The 16,031-nt window shown below is 29.1% G+C and overlaps 1 protein-coding gene across 2 annotated transcripts in view; it reads left to right on the top strand.

Moving 5' to 3' along the window:
• Positions 1 to 16,031, top strand: part of PlexA (plexin A) — a 201,527-nt gene that overhangs the window by 133,226 nt on the left and 52,270 nt on the right. For both annotated transcript variants that reach the window (XM_075362153.1, XM_075362154.1), the window contains exons 13-14: positions 1,794 to 1,913; positions 14,272 to 14,520. In XM_075362153.1, coding sequence (XP_075218268.1) covers positions 1,794 to 1,913; positions 14,272 to 14,520 — 369 coding nt within the window. The remainder of the gene's footprint in view (positions 1 to 1,793; positions 1,914 to 14,271; positions 14,521 to 16,031) is intronic.

Raw genomic sequence — 16,031 nt, 5'->3', positions numbered from 1 at the left:
GAATTGAATAAAGAGCAACAAGAAAGAAAAGTAATAAGATTAATTATCTTGATGCTGATGTATTAACGTATTCTACTCACAAGTATCAAAATAATAAGTGCTATGATTTCATAAAATGATTGACTTTTATAAAACAATAAAAATATTACTTTCTGCAAAATACTTGCATAGTAAGATTTTTTGTTGAAATTTATGATAATGAGTTCAGCTTTGACATTTTATTAACCACTAAATGTGTTATTAAAAGGTTTTTGCAATTAAATTTTATTGGCAAATGTTTTTTAAAAGTATTTCCTTAAAATTTTGGTGATAGTAACATTAGGATTTTAAATGAAATTTTATTTTAACTTACAAGATATTAATTAATAAAAGTCATAATTATGGTGTGAAGGTCCTTTCTAAAATTAATGATATTAAATCATGTAAACTTAATCTCATTACACTTTATGAGTACAGCACAATATTACATTACAAATAGTGAATAACAAAGCAAATACATGTATATATAGTTATTTGTCATTAAAATCACTTGCAATGAGTGATGGAAAAGTTCAGTGTGCTGTTAAAACCAGAACAGAATAGATATCTTTATAAATAAATTACTAACTTGTAAAAATGTAACCAAATTTTCTGATGAGAAAAATTAATTAATGAATTCATTCTACTGCTTTAACTTGATATTCAAAAGTTATGAAATTATAAAAATTTTGTAAAAAAAATAACTGTCAATATTAACCCTTAACAAAACTACAGAAGTGTGACCGAGTAAGTAGTACATAACCATGTTATAAGATAAATAGGTAATACATTTAAATTGTCCCATTGGATAATCTAGAATTCCAAATGAATGAGATTTTAGATAAACATAATTATACTGCAGTTCTAACTTTTTACTTGCATATGAAGTTTCATTAGAATTCTCATAAATTTTATAATTGCAGAATCTCACTATGCGTGTATCTTGTCATCAAGTAAAACTTTATATTCTGTTCTTTATAAAAGTCAATCACTTGATGAAATCATAACACTTATTGTTAAGGAATAATGTTTAATACTGCTAATAATGTTTATAATGTTAATATACAGCATAACATTATCTTGTCATCAAGTAAAACTTTATATTCTGTTCTTTATAAAAGTCAATCACTTGATGAAATCATAACACTTATTGTTAAGGAATAATGTTTAATTTCTTTTTTTATTATTTTGGCCTTGTATAAAATAATTCTTATTTCAGCTAACATTAACAGCTCTTTTCCCTTCCTAGGCTTAAAAGTTTATAGAAAAACAATTTAAAAATTATGTGCAAATTATTTGCAGTAATCATTAATTTTTCAATATTCACATACCAAAAACTTTATCAGGATAATTAAAAAAAATTCCAATTCAGCAATATTCTGTAATTGAAAAACAATTAGAATCTACTCCACCTTTGCAATTTTTCACTTTTTTTATTCATTGCTGTATGTTTGGAAAGAGTGTTTACTTTATGGAAAGATGTATATAATATGAAGAGAATAAATAGCAAATAAGTTATGAAATAATATGTGTTAACAATAGACTGCCACTTGCTGGGGAAATTATTTTTGTATACTAGCTTTTTGTAAATAATAGTATTTGTGAGATAATGTGATTACTGATTAACAAAGTTGTTAATACAAAGTAGCAGTTGTTATGTCCTGAACACTAATTTTGTTTACAATTTTTGCCCTTCATAATTTTTTATTCATAGTAATTCATTATGGTTAATGTCATCCATTTGTTATCATTTATTTGTATTTCTCTTTTTGCAGGTTAAAATACCAAAGGGAATTCCAGCTGGTGGAATAAAAATATCAGTTTCTGGTAAAAATCTAGCATATATACAAAATCCAGAAATGTACGTTTTTTTTAAATACCAAATGTTTCATAGCGTGAGTATATTTTGTTAGACATGTTTAGTTTCCTTTATTAAATAATAAAAACTGCCTATGAACACAACAAAATAGCAAACTAAATGCAAAACTCAGCAGTTTCAAAACAATATCTTAGATGGCACGTGACTGTCCTTAACATGTAAAATGAGTTTGTTAACACAGCTGATCACAAGCCAGTCCGTGGATTTGAAATCTCAAATAAGCTGATAATTTTTTGGTTAGGTTTATTACTTTGGTGTGTTCATAGGTGGTTTATATTAATTACATACTTGTAAATCACTCTTTGGTAAGGATAGCTGACTGGTAGAGTAATGGCTTTGTAATCCAGAGATTAATCTGAATTTGCCATGTACTGTTTTTAAATTTTTTTCTTAACAGTAATTTAATTTTTTGTTTTAATTTCTTTGTATCATCTGTATTTCATTATATTTTATAAAATACAATAATGTTTTTAAGATTTTGTTGAAATGAGATTATTCAACAATTTTTTTCTCTCTTTCTTACCACACTAACAATAGATGTTTGATGGTGGCTACAATATTATTGCTTGCCTTTTAGTAGTAATGTATCCACTCTGTTAGATGGGTTGTGATTGATACCAGCTCTAGTAAATTTCCTTTACTTTGTATTGTTGAATTTCCAACAAAAGCAACATTGCAGCATTGTATTGCATTGTTAGCTGATATCGCTGATGACTCAGAATTACTCGAGCATCTTATAAGAGGTGATGAAAGTTGAGTGAACAGTTGATGGTATTGAAACAAAGATCCAAACCCAGTTGAAACTTCCTGAAGAATCAAGACCTAAAGAAAAATGTCATATTCAATCAAATGTTTAAGGTTTTCCTTACTATTTTTTTTATTCTTTTTCAATTACAGTAGTATTGTTCATTATGAATTCTTACCATAAGATTGTTTAATCAATAACAGTATTATTAGCAGTTTTACTCTTGTTTATGTGGAGCAGTCCTATTAAAGGACCACAATTGTCAACAAACAATTCATGGATTTTGCACCCTAATAACACTCTAGCTCATACATCAGTATTAATTCATAATATTTAGTGAAAAATAACATCGTATTGATGCCACATCATCCATATTTTCCAGACGTGGAACCCTGTAATTTTTTCTTGTTTTCACTGATTAAGAACATTAAAAGGACAACGATTTGTGACAATAAATGAAATAAAGAAAAAAATTGCTAAGTAAACTTATGGCTGTACCAAAAAATGCTTTTGACAGATGTTTTGAGGATTGGAAAAAATACTGGCATAATTGTGTCACATCTTCTGGGGACTAATTTGAAAGGGACAGTATCTATTAATGATATGATACTTGTTTTCAAAGTGTTAAAAAAAACCATGAGAATTGAATTCGCTGATACTGAAATAGTACGGAATTAAAAGTTAAAAGGTAGACAAAGTAGAGCTATTAATAAGCAACTTTTGAGCAGTCTAACCTGTTTCAACCCTTCAATCTCATATTAATAAACTTAATATAATTAATTAATTATAATAATCAAACTTATAATAAATTCAATAAACTTAAAACTATGTTGTCACAGCCTATACAGTGAACTGAGTTACTATATAAGTTGTTCAAAATGGCCGCAAAAACTTTCTTCACACAGAGTACATTTATAGGGGACTGAAGTAAAATTTAAATGAAGAAGTTGAATTTTTAGAATAGCATTTTTTTTAAAGACTTGTTATAAGACCTGAATCCAGCATTGCATTGGATCCAAGCAGAAAAGCATGAGTTGGAAACATCAGCTTCCCTATCAGGAAAAGTTTGAAACCCAATAATGTACTGATAATATTCATTGTTCATGATGTTATGTAACAAAAAGACCCAATTATATATATATTTTTGAAAGGATAGAATCCTGTTAATAGTCAATAAAATAATAAAATACATTTAAATAAAGTAAAGCTTGAATTACTGGAAAAAAGATCAAATGGTTCAGACATGCTTGTGCTCCTCAGTAATTGTTGCATAGTCAGCTTGAAATCATGAAAAGCCTATACAGGTAGGTTCTGCTGCACATACCTTATAGTCCAGAACTTGCTTCTATTCTTCTTTTGTGGCCACCTCATGAAGTGAAGTCTGAAAAATGTGTCCAGTATTGGCTCAGACTTTACAACAACCATTTTTTTATGCTGTCATGAAAGCTGGTGAAGAGCTGAGATAAATGCAGGCTTTAGGACTGTTGAAAATTTGTAGTCTCTTTATTTTACTTAAATTTGAAATAATAACTGGACAGTGACTTTGCACTTGTATAATACACTTAAGTGAAGTAATACTTAGATACATCAAGTTGTTCATGAGTAGACAATTTTGTAAATTCGAAAATAAAATTTATTAACCTCGGAAGGCATATATAATTCAATTTGTTACTTTTATTGCTGTAGAAAGTCATTTGTTTTATTCAAAAAATATTTAGCCTGATTATCAAATGACTTTATGATTCCTTCGGTTGTAAAAATCTGAAGAATGTTAATTTATTCTTTGCATTAAATAGATGTCATTTTTTTATGTCTAAAATAAGGCACATTGTTTGCATGTAAATAAACATAGATTTTATAGAAATTTTCTGGTGTATATTTTAATTTAATGTCAATTTTTATTATTCACTTACAAATGAGCAAAAGTTAAGGATTAAAAAATAAGAATTTAGTAATTCATTTAAAATTTATTGTCAAAAGGTTTTTAGTACTTATGATTAAATGACAATAAATATTTGAAACTGAAAAATGTCATGATTATGGTCCAAAATTCTGCTGTGATATTTTAGATCTTTTAACATATATATTCTCCAACATAACACAACTATAATTCCTAAATATAAGAAGGTTGAACCTTGGTCCCCAACCATATGTGGGAACTAAGAAAAAAATTACTTTGTTAAAATGAAGGCCATACAGAATAGTAGTATCTGTTAGCACTTCACTATGTATGAGTCAATGATCCTGGTGATTCAAAGTTAACTGTTCTCAGTAACTTTTTTACATTCTTCTTGAGATCTTTATATTTTAAAAAGTTTTCGTATTGTTTCTGTATCTTTTAGGAATGAGCAATAAAATTTTAAATCCTATGACCATATTATGTAATATGAGATCTATGTACTTGATTTTTTTTACAAGTTTGATAATGATAAAAAATTAAGAATATAGTAGGGATCGTCCTCATTATGAACAAACTGAACGTGCAGCTGTAATTTTAGATGATTTGGTGTTCCCTTGACAAGTCTTCTGTTGAAATTCATACAGAATGGTTGGATGCTTTCAATTGTTAAAATCCTGTATTGTTTTATTTTGTGTGTGTATGTATATATATATATATATAAAACTGAAACTTAACCACCAGAACACAGTAAACAGATAAGTAAACTTAACAAATTAACACCAATAATCGATTTCATGGGATCCCACATCATCAGTTGGTATTCAGTTCTATAATTACACCAAAATCAATTACTTTTAAGAGATTAAAATTTAGAATTGCCTAAACCAGCGATTCCCAAACTGTGCGCCACAGCCTCTTTACAGGGACACCGTGAAATATTGTTAAAGCTTCATAATTAATTGAACCAAAACATTTATAATTAATTATTAAATTTAATGTTAATAAAGTAACAAAGTAATCAAGATACACAAGTGTTATTTATTTTTATCTCTTACTTATGAGTAGTCATACTTTTACTCAGGGTAGGGTGACATGCAAAAATTTTAATTGAAAAAGGGCGCCGCAGCTCAGAAAAAGTTGGGAACCACTGGCCTAAACCATCACTGTTTTATCATTTTGAAACTGCTATGAACGAACACACAACTCCACTACCCATATTGGAATGGGAAAAAAAGCCTTCCTGTGAGTTGGATTAAATGAAAAAAAAGGTCTTCCAGTATAGACAGCAGAGTTGCGTGTTTGTCCATAGCAAAGTTTGAAGATTGTAAAACAGTGACAGTTTAGGCAATTCTAAATTATAATCTTTTAAAAATAATTTATTTTGATGTAATTTTAGAATTGAATATAAAGTGATGATGCAGGATCCCACAGAAATTGATTATTGGTGTTAATTTGGTAAGTTTAGTTATCTGTTTTCTATGTTTTGGTGGTTAAGTTTTAGTTAATATTGAATTTAATTAGCAGAGAGGTCAATATATTGGTGAATTATTTGAATTTTCACCAAAAAAAAAATGTATATATATTTATTTATTGAACAGTATTATTGAATCATTGAGTCTTTATATGGTGAAAAGTGTTGTGAAACTAATTGTGTAGAAAAAAAATTGTTTCAGTTGTAAATTTTTCATTTTTGTTGAGGCTTATCTGCATATTGACTGAATAGAGATAAGTTAACTTAAAATTTTGCCAATAATTTATCATTTTTATCTAAAACTTAAAAAACAGTTTTATTTCACAACTATAAACTCATAATACAGTGCTGTTTGTGAACTATAGATTTATGTGTTTTAGATAACAACATAGCATTGAGTTAACGTATTTATTGATTAATATAACTGATAATTAATATATTAAAATGTTCATTTGACGAGTTATATTAGATTTAAATGGAATGGCATTTTTTTACAAAATATTTCTTCCAAACAATTTTAAATAAGGAATAAAAATAAAAGTTTTTATTGCAAATATAGGACCAAAATTATGATTGTGTTTTATGTGAAAAAATACTTAGTATCAAATGCTGTGAACTTAATGTATTGGTTTTTATGAGTGGTTTCATAGTTCTTGTGCTCATTTGACAACTAAATTATATAAAAAAATTGGAAAAGATAATTTAAATTGGTAATGAAAATAGTGAAAATTCTCTGCTAAGTAGGAGACAGTGGGTTCAGCCAGCCAGAATCAGGATTTATTTGATCAAAACAACACTTTGATTAACTTAGAAAAATATTTGTTGGCGAATTGTTTGAAATTTCTAACAACAGTATTAAGATAGCCTATTCTGATTCTGATGAATCAAGTGCTTTTGTGTGACATGAAATTGAGAAATTGGATCTGTGATAAATGTATTGAGTAACAATTAAAAATCAGTGAGACTAGACTTAAGGAGTCAACTCACAAAATGAGATAATTAATCTATTTTGTATGTATAATTAGAAATATTAATTGAAAATGAAGAAAAAATATATAAACTGCAAGAAAATATAACTTATTTAAAATTAAAAAATTCCAATTAAGAAATAGAGATTAGAAAGTTAAACTCTTTTCTTTTATCTTGCATTAAAACAAAGAAAATTAAAAGATATACTTTGCCATCTTCTTCCATTTTTGAATCATTATACATGGTCATTATACAAGACCCAAAATCTGTTTCAAGCTTTTAATGACATTGAACCATTAAATAAATGTGAAATTGCAAGTGTCGGAAATGACTTCTACAGCGGAGAAGTTGGTCATGGCCTGTAGAATGATTGTCGATAGTATAATAGTTAATAGCCTTAACTAAGCCGAAATTCTAATTTTTTTGGAAAAAATGAGTACATTTCAAATAGGAAACTTGTAATCAAAGCCGATGTCAATCTCAGGAATCAGCTGGACATTAAAAGTACTAAAAGTAATTTACAAGGTATAATTGAAGCAGATGTTAACTCAGATAAATTACTGGAGTTTTTTTTCCCTCAGTAGGTAATGCATATAAACATACAGGGTGGTGTTACAGAAAAGATCAATAACATTAATCTATTTTCACCTGAAAAGGCTACAAATGGAGTTTTTGTTATTAGCAATGAATATTGGTTAAATTCAGGCAATATAAATATTCTTTCTACTTCGAACGGTTATAAATTGGTTGATTATTATGTTACGGAAAATAATTAGATATGTGGCAGATCTGCATTCTTAGTGAAAGATACTTTGAGTTCTTCAGCTGTAGTCCATGATGATTTAAAAATTTATTGAGAAGGTAACACATTTGAATTATCAGCTGTAGAAGTGAATAGCTCTCATATAATTTTTGATATCTTTTATATACAGGATTCCGTATAAAAGAATTTTGGATACTTTCATAAATAAGCTAAATTCATTTCTTAAAAAATGTAATAAAATTAAATGCTTGTTAACTGGCTGTAATATAAATATACTAAAAAAAATAATTTCATTCAAACAATTCTGTGCTACCTCAGCCCATCAATTTGGACGAGTATTCACTTTTAGATAAATGTCAAGTAATTAATTTCTAAAATATTGTGGAAAGTGATGGTTTTTAATTGAATATAAGAGAATTTACCAAACCAATCAGTAAGACATGTCTAAAATATCATAAAAAAATTAACTCTATAACAGTTAGTTTACTCTGTTTATAACTTAGCTGTTTCTGATCATACTGCAGTGTTTATTGGAATTCTATATCTGATCAATCCCAATCCAGGAATAGTTAATAAAAGAAATAAAAATTTTAGTACCAACAATATTAATAAATTTTTATAAGTTTTACAACAAACTAAATTTAATTATAATGAAAATAATTGTGTTAACAATAATTATAATATTTTTTTAAAAGAATTTCTTAACATTTTTATTCAAAGTTTTCCTGTTTGAAGTATAAAGACACTAAAAAAACAGCTTATTTTAATTACTAAGGGGATTAGGATTTTGAATAAATTTAAACGGAGAATTTTATTAAAAGATGAAAACAAGGGATCAGAAGATATCGTGTTGTTATAAAAGCTACAATAAAATTTTCAGAAAAGTTGGCAATCAGTCTAAGAAAATGTCTAATAGTAACTTCATAAACGATGCTAAATCTAAAAGCAAAGCTACATGGAATGTTGTTAATGGCGAACTTGGATTAAATGTTAATTCAGGAAATGATATCAGTGAGGTGATTGCAGGTGAAGAAACCATTTCAAACCCAAAACCTATTGTCAATCATTTCAATAATGCATTTATTAATGTAGTCAATGAACTACAAGTTCATTGATGAAAAAGCGGTGTTGGAATTTTTTGATCATGTTCAAGGTAATATCAAACTTAATAACAACTTCGTGTTTAAGATTGTTAGTGAAGAGGAAGTAATTAATACTATAAATTGATTACATAATAAAAATTCATTGTGTTGGGATAAAGTATTCACAGCTGTCGTTAAGGCAAGTAAAACTTTTATTGCTATTCCTATAGTTAAAATTGTCAGTCAGTCCTTTAAAACGAGTGTCTTCCCAGATAATTAAAAATTTTTAGTTATTAATCCTTTGTGTAAGGGGAATAAGAAGTCTATATCCAATTACCGACCAATAGCTCTTTTATCTAATTTTGCTAAAATATTTGAAAAAAATAGAAAAACAGTTAAAATATTGTTTTGAAGTGAATAATTTGTTGTCAGAGTCACAGCATGGTTTTCAAAGGTCTCACTTAACTGACTCAGCTTTATTGAGTATGATGGACACCATGTACAGAGCCTTTGATAAGTCAAAATCAACAGCTGTTTTATGGTGCGATTTGTTCAAGGTGTTTGATTGTGTCAACTATGATGTACTTAAAGATAAGTTATTCAGGAGAGAAAGTGATTGTAGAATTAGAGCAATGGTTTAAGTGTAATTATTTAGTGCTCAATAAATCTAAAATAGGGCGGAATAATTAACATCTAATTCTGAAAATAATAATGATTTGGTGTTGAATGTGAATGGTGAGAAGATTGCATTAGAGAAATCGGTAAAATTGATGGGTGTTTGGTTTGGGGAAAGGTTGCATTTACAGGAGGCACATACATAAATTATCTAAGAGACTTAATAATGTTTGTTTTAACATGAACTGTTAAATAAAGGTGACAAATTTTAAAACAAAAAGTGGTAATATATGTGGGATATTTGTATTGTTTAGTAAAATGTGGAATTCTATGGGGCATATCTCCTCTCAGTCAAAACATATTTAAAATACAGAAAACAATTGTCAGAATAATGTCTAAATCAGATTTTAAGGCATCGTGTAGGCCATTTTTAAAAAATATAAATTGTTAATGTTGCCCTGGGTTTCACATGTATGAACTGTTTACATGTACATCAAAATATAGCTTTTTATGAAAGGGACAAGACTGGTCATCAACATGATACCTGAAATCATGATCTATTTACCCAATACCCAGGCCAGGCTTCAACTGTATGAAAATAGTCCATATCACATGGCTATCAAACTTTATGATAAACTTATTAAGAGAATTAAGAAAGTTACATTTCTTGAACTGTTTAAAAAAATGTTAAAGGATTTATTGTTAAAAAAAGCATATTACTCCATTGATGAGTACTTAAACGATGACCTTCACCGTAAAATCTGTAGTAATTGTGGTATGTACACAATTATGTGTAATGTGTATATTTACTTACGTTAGCTTACATGTTTTATTGTTTTTGTTCTTTAGTATTTAGGATTTTATTTGTGTCTGTTTTAGCAGACATCTGCTAGTATCAAATATTTTTTGACAACTATTATTATTATTAATCATCAATCATCCATCCTATTGATGAATTGTAAGACAGAATCAGTCATATACTTGATGACATTGATGAGAAATTTCCACTTGTTTCACCATAATCCCCAAAATATTTATTCTCATTTAAACAATATTTGTATAAAGTAGGTTTCACATCTGTTCACTGATCAACACAAAGCAGAACCTGTAAGTGCTGTATTGTTTTTTAAATCGGTATAAAAGGAAAGGAGATGAATTTCTCACATGTGTCATAATAGGTGATGAAACTTATATTTTCTCTGCAATGCTTGGAACAAATACTGGTCAGCGGAATGACATCGCCCTCATTCATTATCCATACCCAAGAAGTTGAAGCAGATGCTCTTGATTCAGAAAGTTATGAAAACAAAAAGTATAAACTAATGTTAGTTTCAACTAATTAAGCAAATTTATCAATGTCAACTTTTATTAAAAGTTGACCTTGTATTTAAAAATACAAGGTGATCCTCAAAAGCTTCCCAGAATATGTTTATTTTATTCTTTCAGATTTATTTGTATTGGAATCTACTCGATTTTTTCAACAGTTTATTAGGAGTAATTTTTAAAAACTTCAGTTGCTTCATGTCACCAGTAATGGCATTATTGGCATCCTTATATCATCTTCCTTTCAGAGTATCTCAAGCAGAGAAATCGGGGAAATCGTGGTGCCAAATCGGGGAATTAGTGGATGGTCCTAAGGTGTTACATCATTCTGCAAAAGCTACTTGACCAGCAAGATTTATGGAATAATGTGTTGACAAACATTATGTCTTTTTAGTTTCGTATAGAGAATACTGTTGCTGTTTATTAATATCCCAACTTTTTTTGCTACTTCCTCACCAGATTTCTTCTATCACATTGAACTCCCTCAATGTTTCCATCATTTGTTTCAGTAGTCAGGTGCCCCGTATGAACATCTTGATAAATGCTAATGTTATCCTCATAGAAACAATTGTTTTACTCATAAACTGTTATTTTTAATTTCCATTTCACAATGTTTTATCAACAACCATTAATGTCTTGCATATTGTCTTCACGGAAAATTTTTAAGTGAGTTATAAAATGTGATATTTTTTCATTGTTCAGTATGTGGTTTTGAACCTAACCACACCAGTATTAACACTCAGTGTTTGCTATAGTCAGCGAGGTGACAATAACACACTTTTAGTCATCTTATGACAGCTTGAATACTACAGACTTTTGAAACATCATAACTATTATTTGAAATAGAATTGATCATTATTTCTGATACAAAGAAATTTTTAAAATCATTTTTTAATTTATATGAAGTACATAAATAATTTTGAGATTTTAGCAATTCTTTTTATATTTATAATGTTGCCATTAAGAAACCAATAACAGGCATGAATGTAGACAGCTATCATGATCGTTTTACTTTCCTTTGTATCAATTGATGAATGATTGTGTTTTAATATAGGTAATAAAACAGATTGATCATATACTATTAAAATTGATATACCCTTTTGGTGAAATTTATTTGTACAATTTAATGAGTAAAACATAAACATAATTTTGTATGTAACATTTGTGTAAAAACTTAAGCTGGATAAGTGGTTTCAGATTTTAAAGTATAATTATTATACTATAAAAAAAGTAGAATATAGTTGTGAGAAGTTACATTAACAGTTTATTTTATGCATCAACAATTACGATTAGGATAATTCATAGATTATGTAAATATTAAGATTGATATGGAATGTGCACATGCATCAGGGAGGTGTAATCTTAAAAACTTTGAAGGCAGGTTGATGAAAAACAAAACCTTCATGCATTTGTGGATTAAATATTTAAATTAAGGAATAAACAAGTAATTATCATACACACACACACACACACTTATCATAATGTAGGAAAATAAGTATTATCTATAAATTTTATACAAATTATACAGTTAGAATTTCAGAAGAAGATTAAGAAAGACAAGCTACTATGCAAGAAAGACTGGCAAAGATGTAGTCTATTGCTTTTCTTGACTTTTATGCAGTGGAATACATATGTATAATCCTGTTTATGAAGAGTTTGATGATGATTATGAATTATATAAATTTAAATAATAAATATAATAAAAAGTTTATAATATAGATCAATTATATTAATTTTGAATTAAACAAATCATTAATTGTTTAATTAGTATTTCTTTATTGTACAAAAAGTAATGGAAATATTCACATCAAACAACAATTTAAAGTTATTACGAGGGTACATCAAATATGAATGGAGTTTTTTGTTCCTGAGCATCTATGGTTGGTAGGACTGGGCCCACGCTTCTAGTATGCTTGGGTGGGGTCATTAGGAGTGGGGAGAGCTGGCCATTCCACACTCCCAACCAATCCATCAGTAATGCTCACAATGTCGGAGCAACATGTGCATCCCTCCGCTGCACAATGCCTAATAATTATAAAATATATTGCTCGTGAAGGAGTTCAAGTGACGGAAATTTTCTGGAGATTAATTGCATAGTTTGGGAACCAAACCTTGTCAAGGACTCATGTGTTTGCCTGGCATAAAGAGTTCAAAGAAGGACGAGAACAAGTGGAAAATCAGGAACACGATTGCTGTCCTCAGACCAGCATTACAGTCAAAAATATTCGCGTGGTTCGAGATATTCTTGAAGATGATCAACAGGTGAGAGTATTCAAAATTGCAGAACAGGTCAGAATAAATTATTGGAGCTGTCAAGCGATCATCACATACAGTTCTGTAAATTGTGTGCCAGATGGGTCCCTCAGCTTTTGACTGCAGATCAGAAGTTGACATGTTTGGAGGTCTGTCAGAGTCTTACAGCAAGGTTCGCAAAAGAAGGTGATGCATTTTTGAGTTGGATTGGCACCTGTGATGAAACATGGATAGAAACACTGCACTCCTCATTTGAAACAACCTAGTACGGAGTGATGGAGGAAAAGGGAGACAGCCCCAGTGGTAGCCAAGACACGACTGTCAGCTGGCAAGGTTCTTTCAACTGTTTTTTTCAACCAGCGAGGCATTTTTTTCATTGATTTTTTGCATGAGTGATCCACAATCAATGCTGCTTACTACTGCAAGCTGTTGAATGAGGTGAGGGCTGCATATCGCCGCAAAAGACGAGACCAACCGATTTGAGAGGCCATCCTCCTCCATAACAGCGCCAAGCCCCATAATGCAGCTCTAAAGGTCTCAAAATTAGAAGAAATGCACTAGACTCAACTTGATCATCCTTCCTACACTCTATTGCCCTGCGTTTTTCATTTGTTTGGGCCGCTTAAAGAAGCTCTAGGAGGGCAGCGATTTGAAAATGATGAGGGTGTGGAAGGATTTTGCACAGTTGACTCCTGACACAACCAGCTTCATTCTACAATTCTGCGATAAAAAACCTTCCTTCACACTGAGAAAAATGTATTTCTAAAGCAGGAAACTATGTAGAAAAATAAATTATATTTGCCTTTTATTTTTCAATAAATAATTTTTTTTAAAAATAAAATCCTGTATATTTGATTTACCCTCATATGAAAAATTTATAGAATGAAAAATAATCCCAAAGATTTTTTTTTTACAAACAATGGATTTTATTCAATTTATGAATTTCGTTTTTTTTAAGCTAAGTATGCTCTATTAATTAAAAAAATAAATTATATAGAATAATTATATCTATATAATAAATTATATTAGAATTATTTCTTTGTAGTAGAATTGACATTTGATTTTATTATTTCGTACATGATAGTACTGCTTTTTGCTTAAAACTATTTTTCTTAAGTATATTAAAATTACCATATTGAAACAATTTAATTATAGATTGAAATTGTGTTAATTTTCTTTACTTTTGTTCACGAATTCATATCTTAAGTATTAAGTAGTTGACTGTATTAATTTTTCTCAATTTTTTTTTATAGAAATGCACTATCTTGAGTAATTCAAATATGGCCTGTGCATCACCAAAGATTGAAGTACCACCTGATGTGGAACTGGATGCTGAACATCCTGAAAAGTTAGAATTTGGTTTCAAAATGGACAACGTGCTGGGTGTTCAGAATCTATCTACAAAACCAAATTTTAGTGCATTCCTTCTTTATCCAAATCCTATTTATGAGAAGTTTGATGAAGAAGTTAAATATTACAAAAGCGATTATCTTACAATTAATGTAAGTTACAAAATTTTGAATTAAAACATTTATTTACTTTCTGTTTATGTAAAAAGATATAAACCTCAAAAGCATTAAGGAAGTCTTTATTTCTTAAATTAAAAATAATGTATATAAGAAATTTATTTATGTTAATCTTAACATGAGTTTGTGTATTTGTGTAAAATTATTATATTGCTCTTTAATTGTACACATTTATAAGACGAGAAATGAAATGAGTGGGTTTGTAGAAAGAAGTCCATACAAAAACTAAGCCATCTTATATAGACCCAGTGACAATTGTTTGCAAGAAAAAATTGCCAGTGATATTAGTACCTGGATGGTAGAAATTTTTTTAACCCTTGTGCAGTTGGATGTTGTATTTAAAATTAGTCCACTGGGGTCGGGTGGTCAGTAGTACTGGTCGTAGCCATTTTACCTGTCAAGTCAGAATTGTTTGCAGTCACGTTGCACACAGCTTGGATGGCCAGCAGTAGTGGCCAGGATAAAATCCCCTGAACATCCGGACAGCCAGCATTACTGGCCACTCAAAACATATTGCTATAGAAACAGTGTATATTTTCTTTTGCGTTCTGTTATTAGTGGTGTAACCTATCAGATAGGCTTTTAATTAATTGTGTATTACGGTTCCCTATCTTTTTTATGTTTCCCAGCGCAGTCTTTTAACAAAAGACTGCAGTGACAGAGGACCTCAAGGAGAAAGAAAATGAAGCAAATTTTTTTTGCAAAACCTGTCAAAAACACCCTTGACTACACATGGGCAAATGTCTTGAAAAATACCATTTTGAAAAATAAACCATGCTTTAACTAGCAAGTTAAACAAATTTGTTGGACCATTTTCTTACACTACAAAGTTTCTTTTTAAATATTATTTTATTATGTTTTATTCAGTAAAATAAAAATGAATCAAAACTATGTTAAGCTATTCTTTATGTCAATAAAAAACAATTGTATAAAGTATTGGCAGTGTTTTTTTTTTAATGAAATGCCCTGTGTAAATATTTAGGAATGAATGAAAAACAATTCTGAGCTGTGAGCACTGCTAGTCCCGCAAATATTCTGAACTGACTGAGAACAGGCTGTAGCCAGCTATACTGCCTGTCCGACTGCAAAGGGTTAAAAAGGCAGAAGTAATTTAATTGAATTTGTTTTACTCTATTGAAGAATTCCTTTCCATCCCTGATTATAAATAAATTGTATATTTAGAATTAGATTTAAGTTAGTTTTAAGTGATATTGTTTAAGTTAACCTTTTCGACTCGCCTTATATCAGTACTGAGTCAGCAGGGAATAGTGAGGAAAAAATCCATCTGATTTGAAATGTCATGACAATTTTTTTTTCTTTCATGAATTGAATCTGGTGTAATCAGCAGTATGATAAAGGAAATTTTTAAGGATTTTTGACATATAATCTGGTAATAGTATTGCGGTTACCAAAGTATCAGTCATGCACAGAAAAAAGTTTTGCTGTAGGAGATTTGTTGTCTGTAAATTATCCTTTCTCTTTGATTA

This window comes from Lycorma delicatula, chromosome 4, assembly GCF_047948215.1.
Source record: "Lycorma delicatula isolate Av1 chromosome 4, ASM4794821v1, whole genome shotgun sequence".
NCBI lineage: Eukaryota > Metazoa > Arthropoda > Insecta > Hemiptera > Fulgoridae > Lycorma > Lycorma delicatula.
The sequence above is the reverse complement of the archived record's forward strand: the minus strand, read 5'-3'. Positions and strand labels throughout refer to the sequence as shown.